This window comes from Cyprinus carpio, unplaced genomic scaffold (genome assembly GCF_018340385.1).
Source record: "Cyprinus carpio isolate SPL01 unplaced genomic scaffold, ASM1834038v1 S000006643, whole genome shotgun sequence".
In the NCBI taxonomy this organism is placed as follows: Eukaryota; Metazoa; Chordata; class Actinopteri; order Cypriniformes; family Cyprinidae; genus Cyprinus; species Cyprinus carpio.
In genome coordinates, this window is record NW_024879270.1 from 1,520,143 (window position 1) to 1,536,671 (window position 16,529).

The 16,529-nt window shown below is 39.6% G+C and overlaps 2 protein-coding genes across 2 annotated transcripts in view; both read right to left on the reverse strand.

Annotated features, from left to right (window-relative positions):
* Positions 1–4,140: 4,140 nt before the first annotated feature.
* LOC109100029 (interferon-induced very large GTPase 1-like) lies at positions 4,141–7,662 on the reverse strand. Its single transcript, XM_042755125.1, is given in 2 exon segments — positions 4,141–6,967; positions 6,969–7,662. Coding segments are annotated over 2 exon segments (2,022 nt in total). The 5' UTR covers positions 7,248–7,662; the 3' UTR covers positions 4,141–5,224.
* Positions 7,356–16,529, reverse strand: part of LOC122144326 (interferon-induced very large GTPase 1-like) — a 51,018-nt gene continuing 41,844 nt past the window's right edge. The window contains exons 4-5 of the mRNA XM_042755151.1: positions 7,521–8,919; positions 7,356–7,441 (exon numbers count right to left, since the gene is read on the reverse strand). Coding sequence (XP_042611085.1) covers positions 7,356–7,441; positions 7,521–8,919 — 1,485 coding nt within the window. The remainder of the gene's footprint in view (positions 7,442–7,520; positions 8,920–16,529) is intronic.

The following is a 16,529-nucleotide window of genomic DNA, read 5'->3' on the forward strand; positions in this document are numbered from 1 at the left end:
AACTATAGGACTATACTTTACTATACTATACTATACTATACTATACAACACTACACTACACTACACTAGAATAGAATAGAATAGAATAGAATATAGGACTAGAATAGAATAGAATAGAATATAGGACTATACTACAATATACTATACTATACTACACAACACTACACAAAACAAAAAAAAAAAAAACATAACACTAGAATACAAAACAAATAGAATAGAATAGAATAGAATAGAATAGAATAGAATAGAATATAGGACTATACTACAATATACTATACTATACTAGAATAAACTATAGGACTATACTATACTATACTATACTACACAACACTACACTAGAATAGAATAGAATAGAATATAGGAATAGAATAGAATAGAATAGAATAGAATAGAATAGAATATAGGACTATACTACAATATACTATACTAGACTTTACGAATATACTATACTATACTATACTATACTATACTATACTATACTATAGGACTATACTGTACTGTACTACAATATACTATACTACAGGGCTAGGCTATACTATAGGGCTAGGCTATACTATACTATGTACTACACTATACAATATGACTTTTCTATACTATAGAAACTAAAGAAATTTAATCCTAGAAATATAAAAACATAATTCTTGTTATTGTAATGTAAAAAGGGGGAAAAACAATAATATATTATTTAAGATGTAAATGTAAAGTATTTGTTCGTAATGGTACTTATGTATGAATACTTGTTTTACTTTTTCAATTTATGCAGATTTAAAAAAAAACAACAACACTATATTACATGCAATATTCACTGTACAAAAATACTGTACAGTACCTGAGACTGAATCATCATTAATAATTTAATGAAGGTCATAATTACATGTGATATAACAAAAATAAATAAAATAATTTTTATACTTACCACAAATTATAGCCTATATTATAATGAGAATTTGAGAGTAAATGTTCTTAATTTTTGTGCAATGCAATCTTTTTACAGTAGGAATTATTTTAAACCAATTCACCTAGACTCTGTTTCAATATTTTTAGATATAATTTTATAATCTATATGTATTTTTGTATTTATTTTTTATTATATATATATATATATATATATATATATATATATATATATATATATATATATATATATATATACATATATATATATATATATATATATATGTATATATATAATTTTCATCCCAGCAGTAGTGTGTTTTCTGAGTTCCCTGTGATTTACATGCCCAGCAGATTGGTCAATATTCTAATCATCCTGATGAAGGTTGTGCTGGTTAAAAGGACGGCCAATCAGTGTGAGTGCTGTCCAGTCCTCCGGCCACTGCTGACACCGCGACCCCCTGAGTGACCCTCAGGTCAAAGGTCAGCTCCTAAGGTCAACCATCTCCGGCCACTGCACTGGACAGAGTCATCTCCATGGAAACACAGGCCAGAGAGAGACCTGGGAGTAATGGAAACGACCCCTGGAGATGCGGCTGGTGTTTCCTGAGAAGTCCTTCCACTCCCTCTGCTGGATCTGAACAAACAGACGCTGCAGCTCAGGAAGAACAGAAGCTGCTGGGGGATGTTCATTATAACCTCAGTCTGGTGTCAGTCTGCATGTAAAATCAGTCTAGATGTATATAGCAAGCTGGAAGCATTTCAAACATTTTTATTTTTTAAAGCAGAATTTAGGAAATGTTTCATATAGTGTATAATGCTGTGTTTCCACATTGGCCAATTCTTCTTTTCTAATGCCATTTCCTTTCATTTGAGACTAGAAATCTCGGATTTGTCTTTCCTCTCCAATGCAAGAAAAATAATTCAAGCGAATGAATGTCTTTGTCTTCAGAGTTTTCTGCTCATATGTGCTGAGATCTGCAGTGTTTACATTCATCATTCATGGTGAGTTATGGCCCTCTAGTGATGTAACAGTATACAACACTTCATGCTCTGACCTTCTGCTCATACACAATGCTATATAAAATTCTAACATTATATTATATTATATTATATTATATTATATTATATTATATTATATTATATTATATTATATTATATTAGTTTGGAACAATTATGATTGTTTAATATTTTTTTAAAGAAGTCTCTTCTGCTCACCAAATCTTCATTTATTTAATTAAAAAATACAGTAAAATTATGAAATATTATCACAATTTAAAATAGCTGTTTTCTATGTGAATATATGTTAAAATATAATTTATTTCTGTGATTAAAGCTGAATTTTCAGCATCCAGTCTTCAGTGTCACATGATCCTTCAGAAATCATTCTAATATGCTGATTTACTGCTCAAGAAACATTTCTCATTATAATTATTGAAATTATTATTATTAAATGAAATTAATCATTATTATTGAATACAGTTGTGCTGCCGAATATTTTTGTGGAAACCGTTTATCTGAACCTGCGCTCAGGTAACAATCGCCTGGTCACATGACTCTTTGCTGGATGACGTATGATCGCTGCTGTGTGAGCCTCTAAAGTCCTGTTATTTTATTCAGGCGTTTTTGTGAATTTAGCGATAAACATTTTATACATATTCGCTGATTCTAAGTAATTATGTCCACGGATGTTTTGGAAGCCACAGTAAGTAGATTAATTTTCGTATTTATATTAAAGAGGGTGTGCTACCTCCGTTTAGCTCACTGTGTTAATGAACTATCACGTTCATTTTACGTTTTTATTAGTTTCCTATATTTTTTAATGACGATAGTAAATTCAAAATGAGGGTGAAAACTCCAACTATAATAAAGCTCCTGCTTAAATTCTGCAGGAAATGTGGAAATGAGTTTCTGTATAGTATTGCATGTTTCAGACAAAGGTAAAGTCTGTAAAGTAATCTTCTTATTGTGACAAGTTAGAGAGCTTTTTTGTTTTTTCTCCCCCTGGACAATAACTTTAGGGTTTGTGTCTGCGTTGAGATTAATTGCATTAAAATGTGAGAAATGTTCCCTGAAATAAAACTGTGACAAGCAAGCGTTCCCAATATATTCTTAAGGGAAGTTTTTATGTTGTTCATCAGTAACTCACCTGTCCTGCAGGTAATGCTGGAGCTGGAATGGTTTCCATAACAAATCATTGGTCAGAAAATTAGCAAGAATTAAACAAAAGCACTCCAGAAACTTTCTGTGCCACCATTTGCTTGTTAAATTGTGCAGCAGTGTTTGGCAAAAGGCTGGAAACATATCAATTAATTTATATAGTCTTCATATAGTAAAATTATATAGAAAAACCATTATAATAATTAAAATGTTTTATATGCAATTAGAATATGTCTGGTGGTGGTGAGCTGCTTTTCTGAAATCAGTTGAGTTTTTTTTTTTTTTGTTACAGAAAGATTTCTCACATTGAAGGTGCTCTCTTGTAATGATCAGATGTTATTTATTTTAACAAGACAATGCTTCCGATCATCATCAGGTTCATGTTTTGGTCTGGCCAGAGTCCAGATTTGATTCCTTTGGAGACTATTTGGTCTTGCATTAAATTCTAACCAAATATTTATTTGTTGGGTGTATTTTCTGTAATTTCTTTCTTTCTTTGGAATGATGATGATTTAACATTAAAAAGGAAAAACATGCTGTGAGCGCCTAAGAGTGAGCAACCATATGTTTGTAGTCGGTGTTTTGATATGAATTATAGAAACACTAGCCAGACTTTGAAGAGAAACATTGTAGATAACTCAGTTTGAAACCGTTCTCTTGTCAGGCTTGAACAAAATAAATGAAAGGAGGCAATCAGTTTACAACACTCAAAGTTTTTGACTTGTAAATTGTTTATCATTTATCATCATGCAGATGGATATGATCCTAATCTTCAAATGTTTATTATCAAAACTTTAAAGTTCTGCAGAAGACAATAGTGTCATTATTTAACTTGAGTCAGTTCAAGCCAACTTGAGTTAATGTTGATTCATTTCAGTTCAATAACAGTGTCAGTGTTGCAGGATTTATGAATGGATAGCAAAACATATTTCCATTTACACCTTAATTTAATGTGTCTGTTTCAAAACAACTTTAAAATGTGTTTTTTACACCTGGCTTTTAATGTGTTTGAGCAATCCGATTGTGATATTATTAAAGCTTTAATGCAAAGTGTGATCTGGATGTGATCTGCAATAAGTCACTGAATGCACTTTGAATCCGATCTTTATTCAGAATTCACATCATTTTAAGACAATCAAGACAGTGTTGTTTTCTTTTATATCATAGATGATATAAGACAAAATCCGTTAATATCAGTGAAAGTGACAAAATAATCAATACTCTTTCAGACTTGTACTGCATGTGATTAATATCAGAATTTAACATAGATGCATTTCATGCATTTCAGTTTTTAACACATTTTGTCAAACATAAGTATTTTGTGTATATTTAGGAGCTGATCATTGTTGCTAATTAGTAATTATTAATGACAATGAGACCAACAAAGATCAAATAACAATTTCAATTGTTATCAAAAGCAAAAATTCAGATCTCCATATTATAAAGAAGTGATTAGTTGCATTTATGATTAGTAAGATTAGTTCAAACTTTTTTAAAAAGCTTTATAACTTTTATAGCCTAACCCTAACAGTTTAGCATTATCTTCAGAGGTGTTCTTAAACTAAAATAGTATTCATTAAGACTTAACTCAAAGAATAAAAATAATAATTCATTTTCTTCACTCATTATTCATTATGCTTGTTCAGAAGTACTTTTCCAAACTCTCAATAGCATCCTGTTTTGTGTGGTTTCTCCATTCACCTGGGATCTCACCTTGATCCTGAAATTTCATCTCGTAGTACTCTTCCAGCTCTTCCTGGAATCTGCAGACAAACCACTTCCAGTATGACAGCTCACAGATCAGCATCTCCACTGTTTTCATCGACCTCTTCAGATGCTGTCTGCACTGCTTCTATGATCTGCTTCTCTTTCTGTCTTAAATCATCTTTCATCTTGGGCAGAACACTGATGTTGAAGTTATCATTTATGTAACGACTGACTTCATCTCTGATGAAACTCTTGAAGTGTTCTTTGGGATTATGAATGTAGGTTATGAATGCCTCAAAATTCTCCTTTTCTGCCAGTGTCTTCAGGATGTGTTTCTCCAGATTAGATCTGTTTCCATTCAGTGATTCACAGTTTGATCTCATGTCATCTGCCAAATCCCGGGCAGTTTTTTTGTAGACGCTCTGCTGAATGGGTTCTTTGAGTTTGTTACAGATGATCTCTCCTATAATGGTAGCTGAGGTTGCCCCCGACAGTATTTCTGGAAAATTCTGTAATATTCTTCTCTCTTTCTTGCAAAATAGTGAACAGGATCATTGCCTTCCCTGAAAATGTTGTGTTGTTTCACGAAAGTCATTTGTTCTTTATTGAATATGGCAAATACCAAATCACTAAAGAAGTGTTTCTTGAACGTATATTTCGTAGTTTCTTTTTCCTCGTGTTCTACTAACTTTGCTCTGATGAAACCAGTGAGTTCTTGAATGTAAGTTTTATTGTAGCCCATCTTTGCAATGTTGTATGACATGATCATTTTATTTACTTGCTCAACAATGTCTGTAATTAGTTTGTTGATTTGGGCATCATACTCTTTAGAATAACCAAACAATTTTAATAGTTTTTTAACTTTATTAAGCTGTATGTACTCTGAATAGCTTGACACTTTTAAAATATTGCACTTTTTGCTTTTTGTCTTGAGGTCTGAAAAATTTTCATTGTCACTAAGGACCTCCTTCATGTCTTTTAAAATGTCAATGTCTTGGACTTGAGGTGCGTCTTTGGTAATCTCACTTACACAACAATTCCAAAATGAATCAAACTCTCTTTTCAGGATTTTATCATCATTTGCTTTGTCTTTGAGAGTTAAGGCAAGATTTTTGGCCTTCTCAATGAGAGCGTTTTCATTTTGTGTCCTCTGAGCATCAATCTTTTTCTTCAGTACTCTCTGCTGAAGCACCTCATTCAGTTTCCTCTGTGTTTCCCTAACAATGTTTTCCTGTATGTGTGAGACTTTTATTTCAAAAGATTTTTTCCACTGAATCAGTATACTGGCATTGGTGTCTTTCTCAAAGAATTCTGTCATAGATTTTTTCACTTCTGCACTTTTTACATTTAGTTTATCTTGAAGATGTGTTTCCTTAACCTCATCATTGATTGCTCCATTTTCTATTTGGTTCTGTAGTTTGTTTTCAATTTCTAGCATGGCCTTTCTAAGACTCCAGGTCCACTTACTGTATTCTGTCTCCAGTTTCCTATAAGCGGCGATCTCCAGGGCATTTTTGAAGCTGAACACAAAGCGTTCCTTCAGCAAAGCCTCCCAGAGATTTATAATGTGACTTTTTATGTCTGTCAGCATCATGCCATTTGAGTTTGAGGCATGAGAAAGAATAGTTTTCTTAAGGTTGTGAACATTTTCACAATATGAAGGGTTTGGTGGTGCCATTGGTGGGCTGCCTTCCCAGAGCTGAGCAAAATACATCACATCTTTCTGTACATCGAATGCAATGACATCACTAAATCGTTCTGCATCACAGACTTCATCTTCAGCAGCGAGTCTTGTCATCTTATCTAGTTTCTCCTGCAGTCGTCTCCTTCCCTCCATGTTTTTCTCTCCAGCTGTGATGTCTGAAACGTTCTGATGCACAAACACACAGCTGGGAGTCAGTCTGACCTCCTTCATCCTCATGAAGGCCTGAACCACAATCTGGAGAATGTCCTGCATCTCAGATGGGTTTTCTCCAAAGATGTTGACTAATGTCAGATTTCCAAGACCAACAACAAATGTGGCCAATTCATTGTCATGATGTCTGGTTGAACCTCCTGCCAGTTCTAGAAAACGAAGACCTTCAGTATCAATGACCAAAATATAGTCAATGTTCATCTGTGTTTTCATCTCGTCTGACACTTTGACCAGCTGCATGAAGGCTCCTCTGGTGCACCTGCCAGCACTGACCGCAAACTGGAGTCCAAAACATGGCGTTCAGCATGGTGGATTTCCCAGAGCTCTGAAGCCCTAAGACTGACAGCACAAAGACTCTCTGGTCTCCCAGTTTGTGGATGAGTTCATTTATAACAGCAGAGATCCACACCAGAGGAACATGAGCCGCATCTCCATCCATCAGCTCCAGTGGAAATACAGAGATCATCATCTCTGCTGCGAGACTCGGGAGAGAAGAGAAATCAAACTGCAGATCTTTCTTGTTCTCCTTCACAGATGAACATGATTCATAGATCTGACCGATCTCCCTCATGATGTGCTCCAAACCAAAGGTTGCATCTTGAAGGTTTCTTTGATAAATCCAAAAGTTCTGTTTGTTTTGGCAACAGTTCCACAGATTTATTACTGCTACTGCTCTTACTTAGTTTTGAGACTTCTGTCCATGTTCTGTTATACTCGTGGAGTAGATCAGAAAGATCAGCTGAGGTATATTCATCCAGGAGAATTCTGAGCCACTTGAGGAAAAACATTGACTTATTTGTAGCATGTGAGTTTATTTGTTTCATGAATAAATTTATAAACTCACTGATTGGAGCTTTATGCTGCTCTTCACGGATTTTCCTCATCTCAACTTTTTTATTACTAATTTCCATTTCTGGGTCATCCCCTTGAGGTCGATTTAGCTCTTTATTCATCTTACACCACTGATGCCACAGTGTGCCCTGATGAGGCAGCAGAAATGATTCTTGGATGTTTGTCAGATCTTTCTTCTCTAGTAAACCTATCATATGCTGTGCTGCATCCTTTCCTGTCTTGCAGTCATTATCATCTTCCTCATCTACTGTGATGTCTGAGTGTTTGGACACATCTTCAAGTCTGAAAGTGAAAGCATATGGGAGACAATCTGTAATAGCTTTTCTGAGATCTTCAGACACATCTGCCTGATCCCTGTCCTTCAAACCAATTTTATATTTCCCATTCCTCTGCTCAGTGAGAGCTGAATCATTCTCAGGAAGAAGGCAAATCAGTGGTTTTGGATCCCTGTAGAGGCTTCGGATTTTTGCCATTCTTTTGTCATTCCTGTCCAGCGTTGGTAAAACAACAACAATGACTGAGGCCATGCTAGTCATTATATCCAGCTGTTTCTCATGTTCTCCTGCATCACCGTGTAGATTACAGAAGGCAACACGGTCAGTGAATTTGTCATCATCTGTCCTGGAGGGGCAGAACCAGGCGATCTCCACCACTCCGTCCATCAGGACTCTGGTTCTGCTGCTGCCAGGGCAGTGTCTGTGGAAGAACGTGTGGTGTTTCTCATTGATCAGATTGTTGATCAGCTGAGACTTGGATGAGGACACAGAGCTAAACCTGAAGAAAAACACCATTGGAGATTCTGCCTTCCAGACTGGCTGGCTTTGACTCATGGTTTCATTGTTGTTGTTTTTTATCTTCCAGCTCTGGTTAGTTTCTCTGAATGTCCAGAGAGGAAACTCGATCTGTCGTGTGAATGGATCAGGAACAAGCAGAGGCAGAGCGTATCGGCACTGAGAGAGTTTAGTGACCATCAGCTGCTTCAGGAAACCATCAGCACAATGAAACACGGCCATCTGAACATCCATCGGGTGAATAGGGTCTGCGTTGCACTTTCTTTCATCAGACAAAGACGGACTTTTAAAAATTTCATTAAACACATCAACATTGTCTGCAGATGACAGTTTGGGTTTTTGTTGTTTTTCATTGTGATGCTCAATGGTTTCTTTAACCGTGATATTTCTTGCTCTGTAGTTCATCATTAGTAGTTTCTGTAAGAATATATGAACCAATTCTTCCTCAGTACAACACCCATGGGACTCTAATGAATGTGGAGTTATCTGAAGAACATCTGAAGCTCTCAGTTTAAAGTTGCACATGGCTTCAAGTTGAAGTCTGTGAAAAAGTTCCTCTACTTCTTTTAATTCTTTTTCTCTTGTTCCAAGGCTTTTGGCCTGTAAAATAAGCAAAGAGTCATTAGTCTAAGAGGATATTTTCTGCAAACATATTTGCAGACACCATATAGGGTGCATACGTATGGGTCATGTGGGACACTTTTTGCAATTTTGAATTGTGAATCACATTTCCATATGAAGCCAAAACAATATATCAAAATTTTATATCATCATGAAATCCCCGATATGTTCCCTATCTAAATCAGAAGAATTTTTTTCAGATATTGTAATTAAAGGGTAAATGGCACATATATTAGTGCTCCTAGTGCCAAATCGTTTAAGAATTTGTGGATTTTCTAATGTGGGACAGCTTGTGCTCCTATCTAGGACACTGTGTTTTGGGTTACAAATAGTCGATTTTTTACAAAGTAAACTTAACATTTAGCAATCCTGGTTAAATGTGCATACCCATACTTGCTTAATCAATTTAGTAGGCCCACAGTGTGTTTTTACTGTCTTCATAAGTCTAAAAAACTAGTAACCTATATGTTTAACATAGCCTATGGAATGTTAAATACAATTTTATAACAGAAATCTTATATTATTTTAAATAAATTGTTTTTAAAATGTCAGATTTCTGGCAGCAACAATAATAATAACCATGTAATGAAGTCAAAAATGTAAAATTGAAAAATTAAAAGTAAAAATCATATGTTCTAAAGTAGTGGCTCTCAATCCTGTTCCTTGCGTCGCCCTGCTCTGCACATGCTCTGCATCTCTCTCTCTCTCTCTCTCTCTCTCTCCCAGATCATCAGGGGCCGTTTCAGAAAGGAGGTTAAGTGAAAACTCTGAGTATGTTAACCCTGAAATGAGTGAAACTCTGGGTTTTCCATTTCAAAATGGGAGGTTTGTCAAACCCGAGAAACCAGGGTAAGTCAAGCCTGTTTCTGATAGACAGGTAATTAATACTCAGAGTCAGTTACTGTGGTAACTTACTCTATGAACCTAACCTGGTCGGGAGCAAGTTTTATTCAGTAAACCAAGAGTTTCTTATGGTCTCCTCCCCCTTTTTAAAGTGTAAGCAATGTTTAAATCTCTCATTCGTTCATTCATGCGGCAAAATGCTTTTCTTACGGAGTATTTCTGTCTTATTATACGTACAAATATCAAAACATTCTTGAATCACGATGCATTTTCTATATAAGAAAAATGATAGCCTAAGTTTATTCTTGTTTCCTGGGGGGAAACAAGTGAATTTAAGTGCATTTTACTTAAAACACACAAAATTATCCACCATGGGGTAAGAAAAATTATCTTACTGCAAACGTAAACAAGATAATTTTTTGTTTCCCCCACCTCACCCCTTCAAACACCGGACACAATCAAAGTGACAAAAATGGCATGTCCTTTTATACTGTAGATGAGGAGGCTGTATTAATTCGTAGGGAGTTAAACTGTTTTTGTGCCATATCCACATGTATATTTATTTGGTAGTTTTCTATATCGGGGATGCAGAGCACATTAATAAGACTGCTGTATGCAGAGCGGTAACAAAGGTGTGCCTCGCTGACGTTCACTTGATAACATCTTGCGGCAACCTCTGGAAGTAACCCAATAATTAGAATTTCCTTTAGAATTTCCAGTGTGGCTGGATGCATTTGTAGCGCCCCCTAAAGGCTGATTTATACTTCTGCGTCGGACCTACGCCATAACCTACGCATAGACACACACCCTACGCCGTAACCTACGCCATAACCCGACGTGCACCTCTCCAAAAATCTAACAGCGTGTCAATTCTACGCAGACCGCAAACACTGTGATTGGTCTGCTAGAACCCCTCCCTCCGAATGTACTTGAGTTTGGTGTGTGTTTATAATGTGCACTTTAATATATTTTAATGTTACACCTTCTTATATAAAATAAAACAAAGCAAAGAACAATTGTCTTATCATTTATTATACTACATAGCATTATACATCAGTATTTGTCCGCGATAAACAATGTTGATCTGCCGTGGTACAAGTCCTTGTGAAGATTGAAAGAATGCCATCTTCTCTTGTTCCGTTGTTGTCTCCTTTTGTAGTTTTAAATACTGATTTAATATTTATTTGTCGCCGTCATGGCTATAATAATGCTTCTCCGCCGAGCCGCTTCTTCTTCGGCTTTTGTCATGGTACTGCGGGTTACACCAGCAACATGCCCGTGGACACCGCAGACTAGCGATTTGCATGTGTACTGCACGTCGACGCGGACAACGACGCAGAAGTATAAATTAAAACTGACGCATAGCCTACGGCGTAAAGGCTACGGCGTAGGTCCGACGCAGAAGTATAAATCAGCCTTAACTGTCTTTATGTTGATTAAATAGGGCAGCGCACCAGATTCATTAACTATGTGCCTACAGATGTTGAAGTTAGGCCCCTCTGGTGTCACAAATTAATTACTTCTCCTTTAGAAGTTATTAATAATTATGTACTATACTCAAATGTAATATATATAATATATTATCTATATACTATAATAAATAGTCAAGCACAAACTCTTAGATAAGTAACAAAATATAAAGAATTTAATTAGAACAGAAACAGAAAGTCAAAGATAGAATTTGAATGCTGTGATGTATTCACACAATCACATAGACTTTAGATCTGACCAAATTAACCCCCCAAAAAGCTATATCTCAGGGGACAGGAGTACAGGAATGGTCTCTGTAACAAAACACTCAGAATTAAAGGAACGAGTGACTTCACTTGAAATGAAATGTACAAACTTATTCACTCTGGATGTCAGAAATCACTTAGAATATTCACAGTTAATAAGCACGCTGAATAAACACAATATGAAAGAAAATTAAACTTTGTGGGCCCACATACACAAACATAAACATACACACACCGTTGCAGGCCTGGATCGTAGCTTGTGTTCGTGGTGGCCGGGAAACTGACAAATGGCCCCTTCACTCTCCTGAGCACAAACAAAATCAACACTGGTACCTCAATTTGATGTGTGAAGCAAACCGCGATCCTGGATCCAGTCCGTGCGCGTGACTGACGATTAAAGATAACGGAATGTCGTATAAACACTCACAGCGAACTCACAATAAACACAAATAAACATGAATCGTGTTTCACACGCGATCAATATTACAGTTCAATATTTTAAACTTGTAAAACTCGTAGATCATTCACAACTCTATTTTCGCATACAGCGCGTCTCTCTCATAGCCATATCATATCCCCTCCCCGCCTTGTCAATCACCCCCCTCAACAACCACTCAAAAAACAGAAGACATAGGCGCGGGCGGGACTTAACTCTCTTGAACCAATAAAATAAAGAAAGACCTAACTTGTAGGTTAAAACTACGTGTGTAAAACAATCTAACATCTCGGTTACGTATGTAACCACGGTTCCCTGAATAGGGAACGAGATGCTGCGGTGACGTCACCGTATGGGAACACCTTTCGGTGTGACGAATGTCTGAAGCCCTATACCATCCCGCCAATTTTATTGGCCAAATAGCGCTTGGCACCGCCTTACGTATGCGTACGCATGGTATACCCGAGTGCCGCGCGCTATTTCGCTCAGATTTCATGAACTGAAGAAATGCTATCAAGGTACGGAACGGCCGGGACCGCAGCATCTCGTTCCCTATTCAGGGAACCCTGGTTACATACGTAACCGAGATGTTCCCTTTCATAGGTCACTTCGATGCTGCGGTGACGTCACCGTATGGGAACCCTATACCATAACGCCTGACGTACCTGATAGTTGGGATCCAAGGAAAGCATCTGCTCAAGCGGATAGAACCCGGGAGCCAGGAGCCATCCTCACATCCAGACTGTAAAACTTGACAAAAGTGCTCGGAGAGGACCATCCTGCCGCAGCACAGACATCATATATAGAAGATCCACTGAGAAATGATTTCGATGAAACCACTGCTTTCGTGGAATGAGCTCCAATTTCTAAGGGCGAAGCGAGTCCGCGCGCCTCATAGGCTAAAGATATAGTCTCCACCAACCAATGGGACATGCGCTGCTTTGTGACAGCACAGCCTCTATTTTGTGTCCTAACAGACAACAGCTGGTCGGACTCACGCCATGGAGCTGTTTGTTCAACATAAGTCTTCAGCACTCTGACAGGGAAAAGACTCAGATCTCCTAGCCCCGCCTCAGCAGGGAGTAAAGCTTCCAAGACCACTTGTTAAAGTGAAAGGGGTTCGAGGCGACCTTAGGGACATAATTAGGTCTCGGTTGCAGCAGTACTTCCACAAACCCTGGTGAAGAGTCCATGCACGAGGGCCAAACAGAAGAGCCTGCAAATCCCCAACTCTCATGAGGGAGGATAAAGCCACAAGAAGAACTGTCTTTAAAGTAGGATATTTTATTTATTTATTTTTCAAGGGCTCAAACGGATGTTCTGATAGACCTTTCAAAACAATGAATAAATTCCATGAAGGAACTCGTGCAGGGTGGGAAAGGCCTTAGCCGTCACAAACCCTGTATAAGCAACAGACCAGCGGATGATGGCCCACTGAAGTACCATCTATATATACACGTGGTTAGCTGAAATGGTTGCCACGTAAACTCCAAGAGAGGCTGGTGTTACTTCATCAGAAAAACAGTCTTGAAGAAACTCCAGTACTGAAGCCACAGGGCAGTAAACTGGATCTAAATTATGAATTCCACATCAGGCAGTAAACAGTTTCCATTCGAAAGCATAAAGCGTCTCGTAGAAACTGCCCTAGAATTCATTATAGTCTCGGTGGTTCCAACTGAAAAACCGGGACATATTAACTCACTCCGCTCAGAGGCCACGCCCACAGCTTCCATAGATCTGGCCTTGGGTGCCAAGTCATCCCTCGTGCTTGCGATAGTAAGTCCTGTCTGAGGGGAATCTCCACGGAGAGCCTGCTACAGATTGACCAGATCCGCAAACCACGGGTGTGTGGCTCCACACTGTCCATTTGGGGGTGCAACCTCCATTCCCCTTGCTCCAGGCTCTGTCCGGAGAACAAATCCGTTCCGAAGTTCAAGTGCCCGGGGACATGAACCACTCGGATCGACAGAAATCTGTTCTGAGACCAAAGAAGAATTATCCTCGCCAGCCTGCACAGGGGGTGAGAGCGTAATCCTCCTTTCTGATTCAGATACGACACAACCGCCATGTTATCTGACCTGTTTATATGCCAGCCGCGTTGTGTCGCCATCCATGCTCCGTAAGCTGGGCGTCCTTGACAAACAGTTCCCCAACTGGTCAAGACACGTCCGTCGTGCCAGTCTTGCGGGAAGCACGAATCCCCAGCTGAACTCCAGTTGAAGGAATTTAGCTGACATCCATGGTTTTATCGACATAACACACCTCCGTGTCACCGAAACCGTACAATGCGGAAAACAACGGGGTGAATGTTTTGGCTTTTCATCAACCACTGAAAATGGGCGCATGTGAAGCAAGCCCAGACGGATTACAGGGGATGCTGCTATCATAGATCCAAAAGTCTGAGGCACAAACTCACCGTCACTGCGCGACCTGCTATGAAATGGCGCAGGCATGACGTGAGAGACTGAACACGTGGGAGAGATAGTCTTGTTGTCATCGCGCAAGAGTCCAAGTCTATTTCCAGAAGGTTATCAGCTGAGAGGGAATTAAAAACACACTTCTGGAATTAGTGCATAAGCCAGGCTGTTTAGATGATTCAGCACAAGATCCCAATGGGAGTGTGCTTGAGTCTGCGATTGTGCTAACACCAGCCAATCATCCAGGTAATTCAATACACGAACGCCCTGGAGCCAAAATAGGGCCAGAACTGCGTCCATGCATTTCAAAAATACTCGATGAGCCAAGGCTAAGCCGAAGGGAAGAACACAGTACTGATACGCTTTGCCCTCTAAAGCGAATCTGAGGAACTTCCTGTGTCTCTTAATGATCTGAATATGAAAATATGCATCCTTCAGATCGATCGTGACAAACCAACTCTTCGGTTGAATCTGAGACAGAATAGACTTTACCGTTAACATCTTGATTTCTTTCCTCATCCTGAGTGCAAGATTCAAACAGCGTAAATTGCCACTTTTTTTTTTTTTTTTTTTTGACAAAAAATAGCGGCTGTAAAACCTGACTCCATCTGAGAGGGGTGTACTTTATAGCCCCTATTCCCAGCAGAGATGCTCCTGCCGCAGCACCATGATTTCCTTTGGTCGCTGCGTTTCGTTGTGTATAATCCTGAAGCGTATCCACGGCAGGATTAAATTCAACAAAATTAACATCAGGCCACGCCACTAGCGTGCTTACGGCAGCTGTGTAGGCCGTCATAAACGGGCCGTCTTAATCAGCCTCTTGTGCCATCCCTCAAACTCTGAAGGCTGGATTGTGCAGAGTGTCTGAGGCGGCGCTCAAGTGATAGCTCGATCCAATGATGCTCGAGGTGCCTTTGCTGCGAGACAGTCAATGTTAGAGCGTGGGGACTGCAGTGAGAGGGTTGGATGTGCATTAGCAGTCCAACAGCGCTCTCCGGTGGAGGGCACAGTCCCTGACGAACAGGAAGGGAAGCACATGCGTCAAAGTCGCTGTGTTTTGTTGTGTATAATCCTGAAGCGTATCCACGGCAGGATTTAATCCAACAAGATAAACATTGGGCCCAGCTGCTAGCGAGAACGCGGCAGCTGTGTGAGCCGTCATAAACAGGCTGTCTTTGTCAGCCTCTTGTGCCATCCCTCAAACTCTGAAGGCTGGATTGTGCAGAGTGTCTGAGGGGGCGCTCAAGTGATAGCTCAATCCAATGACGCTCGAGGTGCCTTTGCTGCGAGACAGTCAATGTTAGAGCGTGGGGGACTGCAGTGAGAGGGTTGAATGTGCATTAGCAGTCCAACAGCGCTCTCTAGTGGAGGGAAACAGTCCCTGATGAACAGCAGAAGTATCAGGAACTGCTGTAAGGCGATTGAGGACGAGAGGCTTTTGCCGTCCAACTCAGGTTTTCTGTAATGTCGGCGAGATTAGCCAAGGTGGCGCTCGACCGTAACATCCCCATCCTAGAACGGTTCACTGCTCGGGCAGTATGTTTGGTAGCACTTAGCGCCAAATCTGTTGCCCCCCCGCAGCTTTTTCACAGCCTCGGTTGTGATATCTTTCTCGTTAGAACCGCCATCAAGTGGAGTAAATTTGCCGAGATTAGACGCGACTCGACACGCCTTCGAGAGGGGGCGAGACTTTAGGCCGCGGTCGAGTTCGGCGCGATATGTTCGGCTAGAGAGTTCGTCCACCAGCGGCATTGCTGTATAACCGTGGTCCGCCATGTCAGCAATGATGGCGAAACCCGCGGCGTTCGTGACGCGCGCTGATTAAGACTGCTTCCAGGACCTCAAAACCTCTTGGTGGAGATCCGTGAAGAAGGGTAGCGGCTCACGGGGGGGGGGGGATAGTTTATCCACCACGCGGGTAACCACATTCAACAGCTCACTGAAAAAGGGGAGGCGCGTTTCTCCTGTCCGCTCGGAGGGAGAGAACCGCATGTGCCGGCCAGAGCGCACTCTGAGTCCGAAGCCGCGGTGGACAAACATAGTTAGTAAAGCAAATCTGCTGATTTAACACACTCGAGTGGGGGAGAGCGAGCAAAATGGAAAAAACTCCAGCACATCACTGTCCTCATAATCCAAGCCGCACACATCACCCCAAAC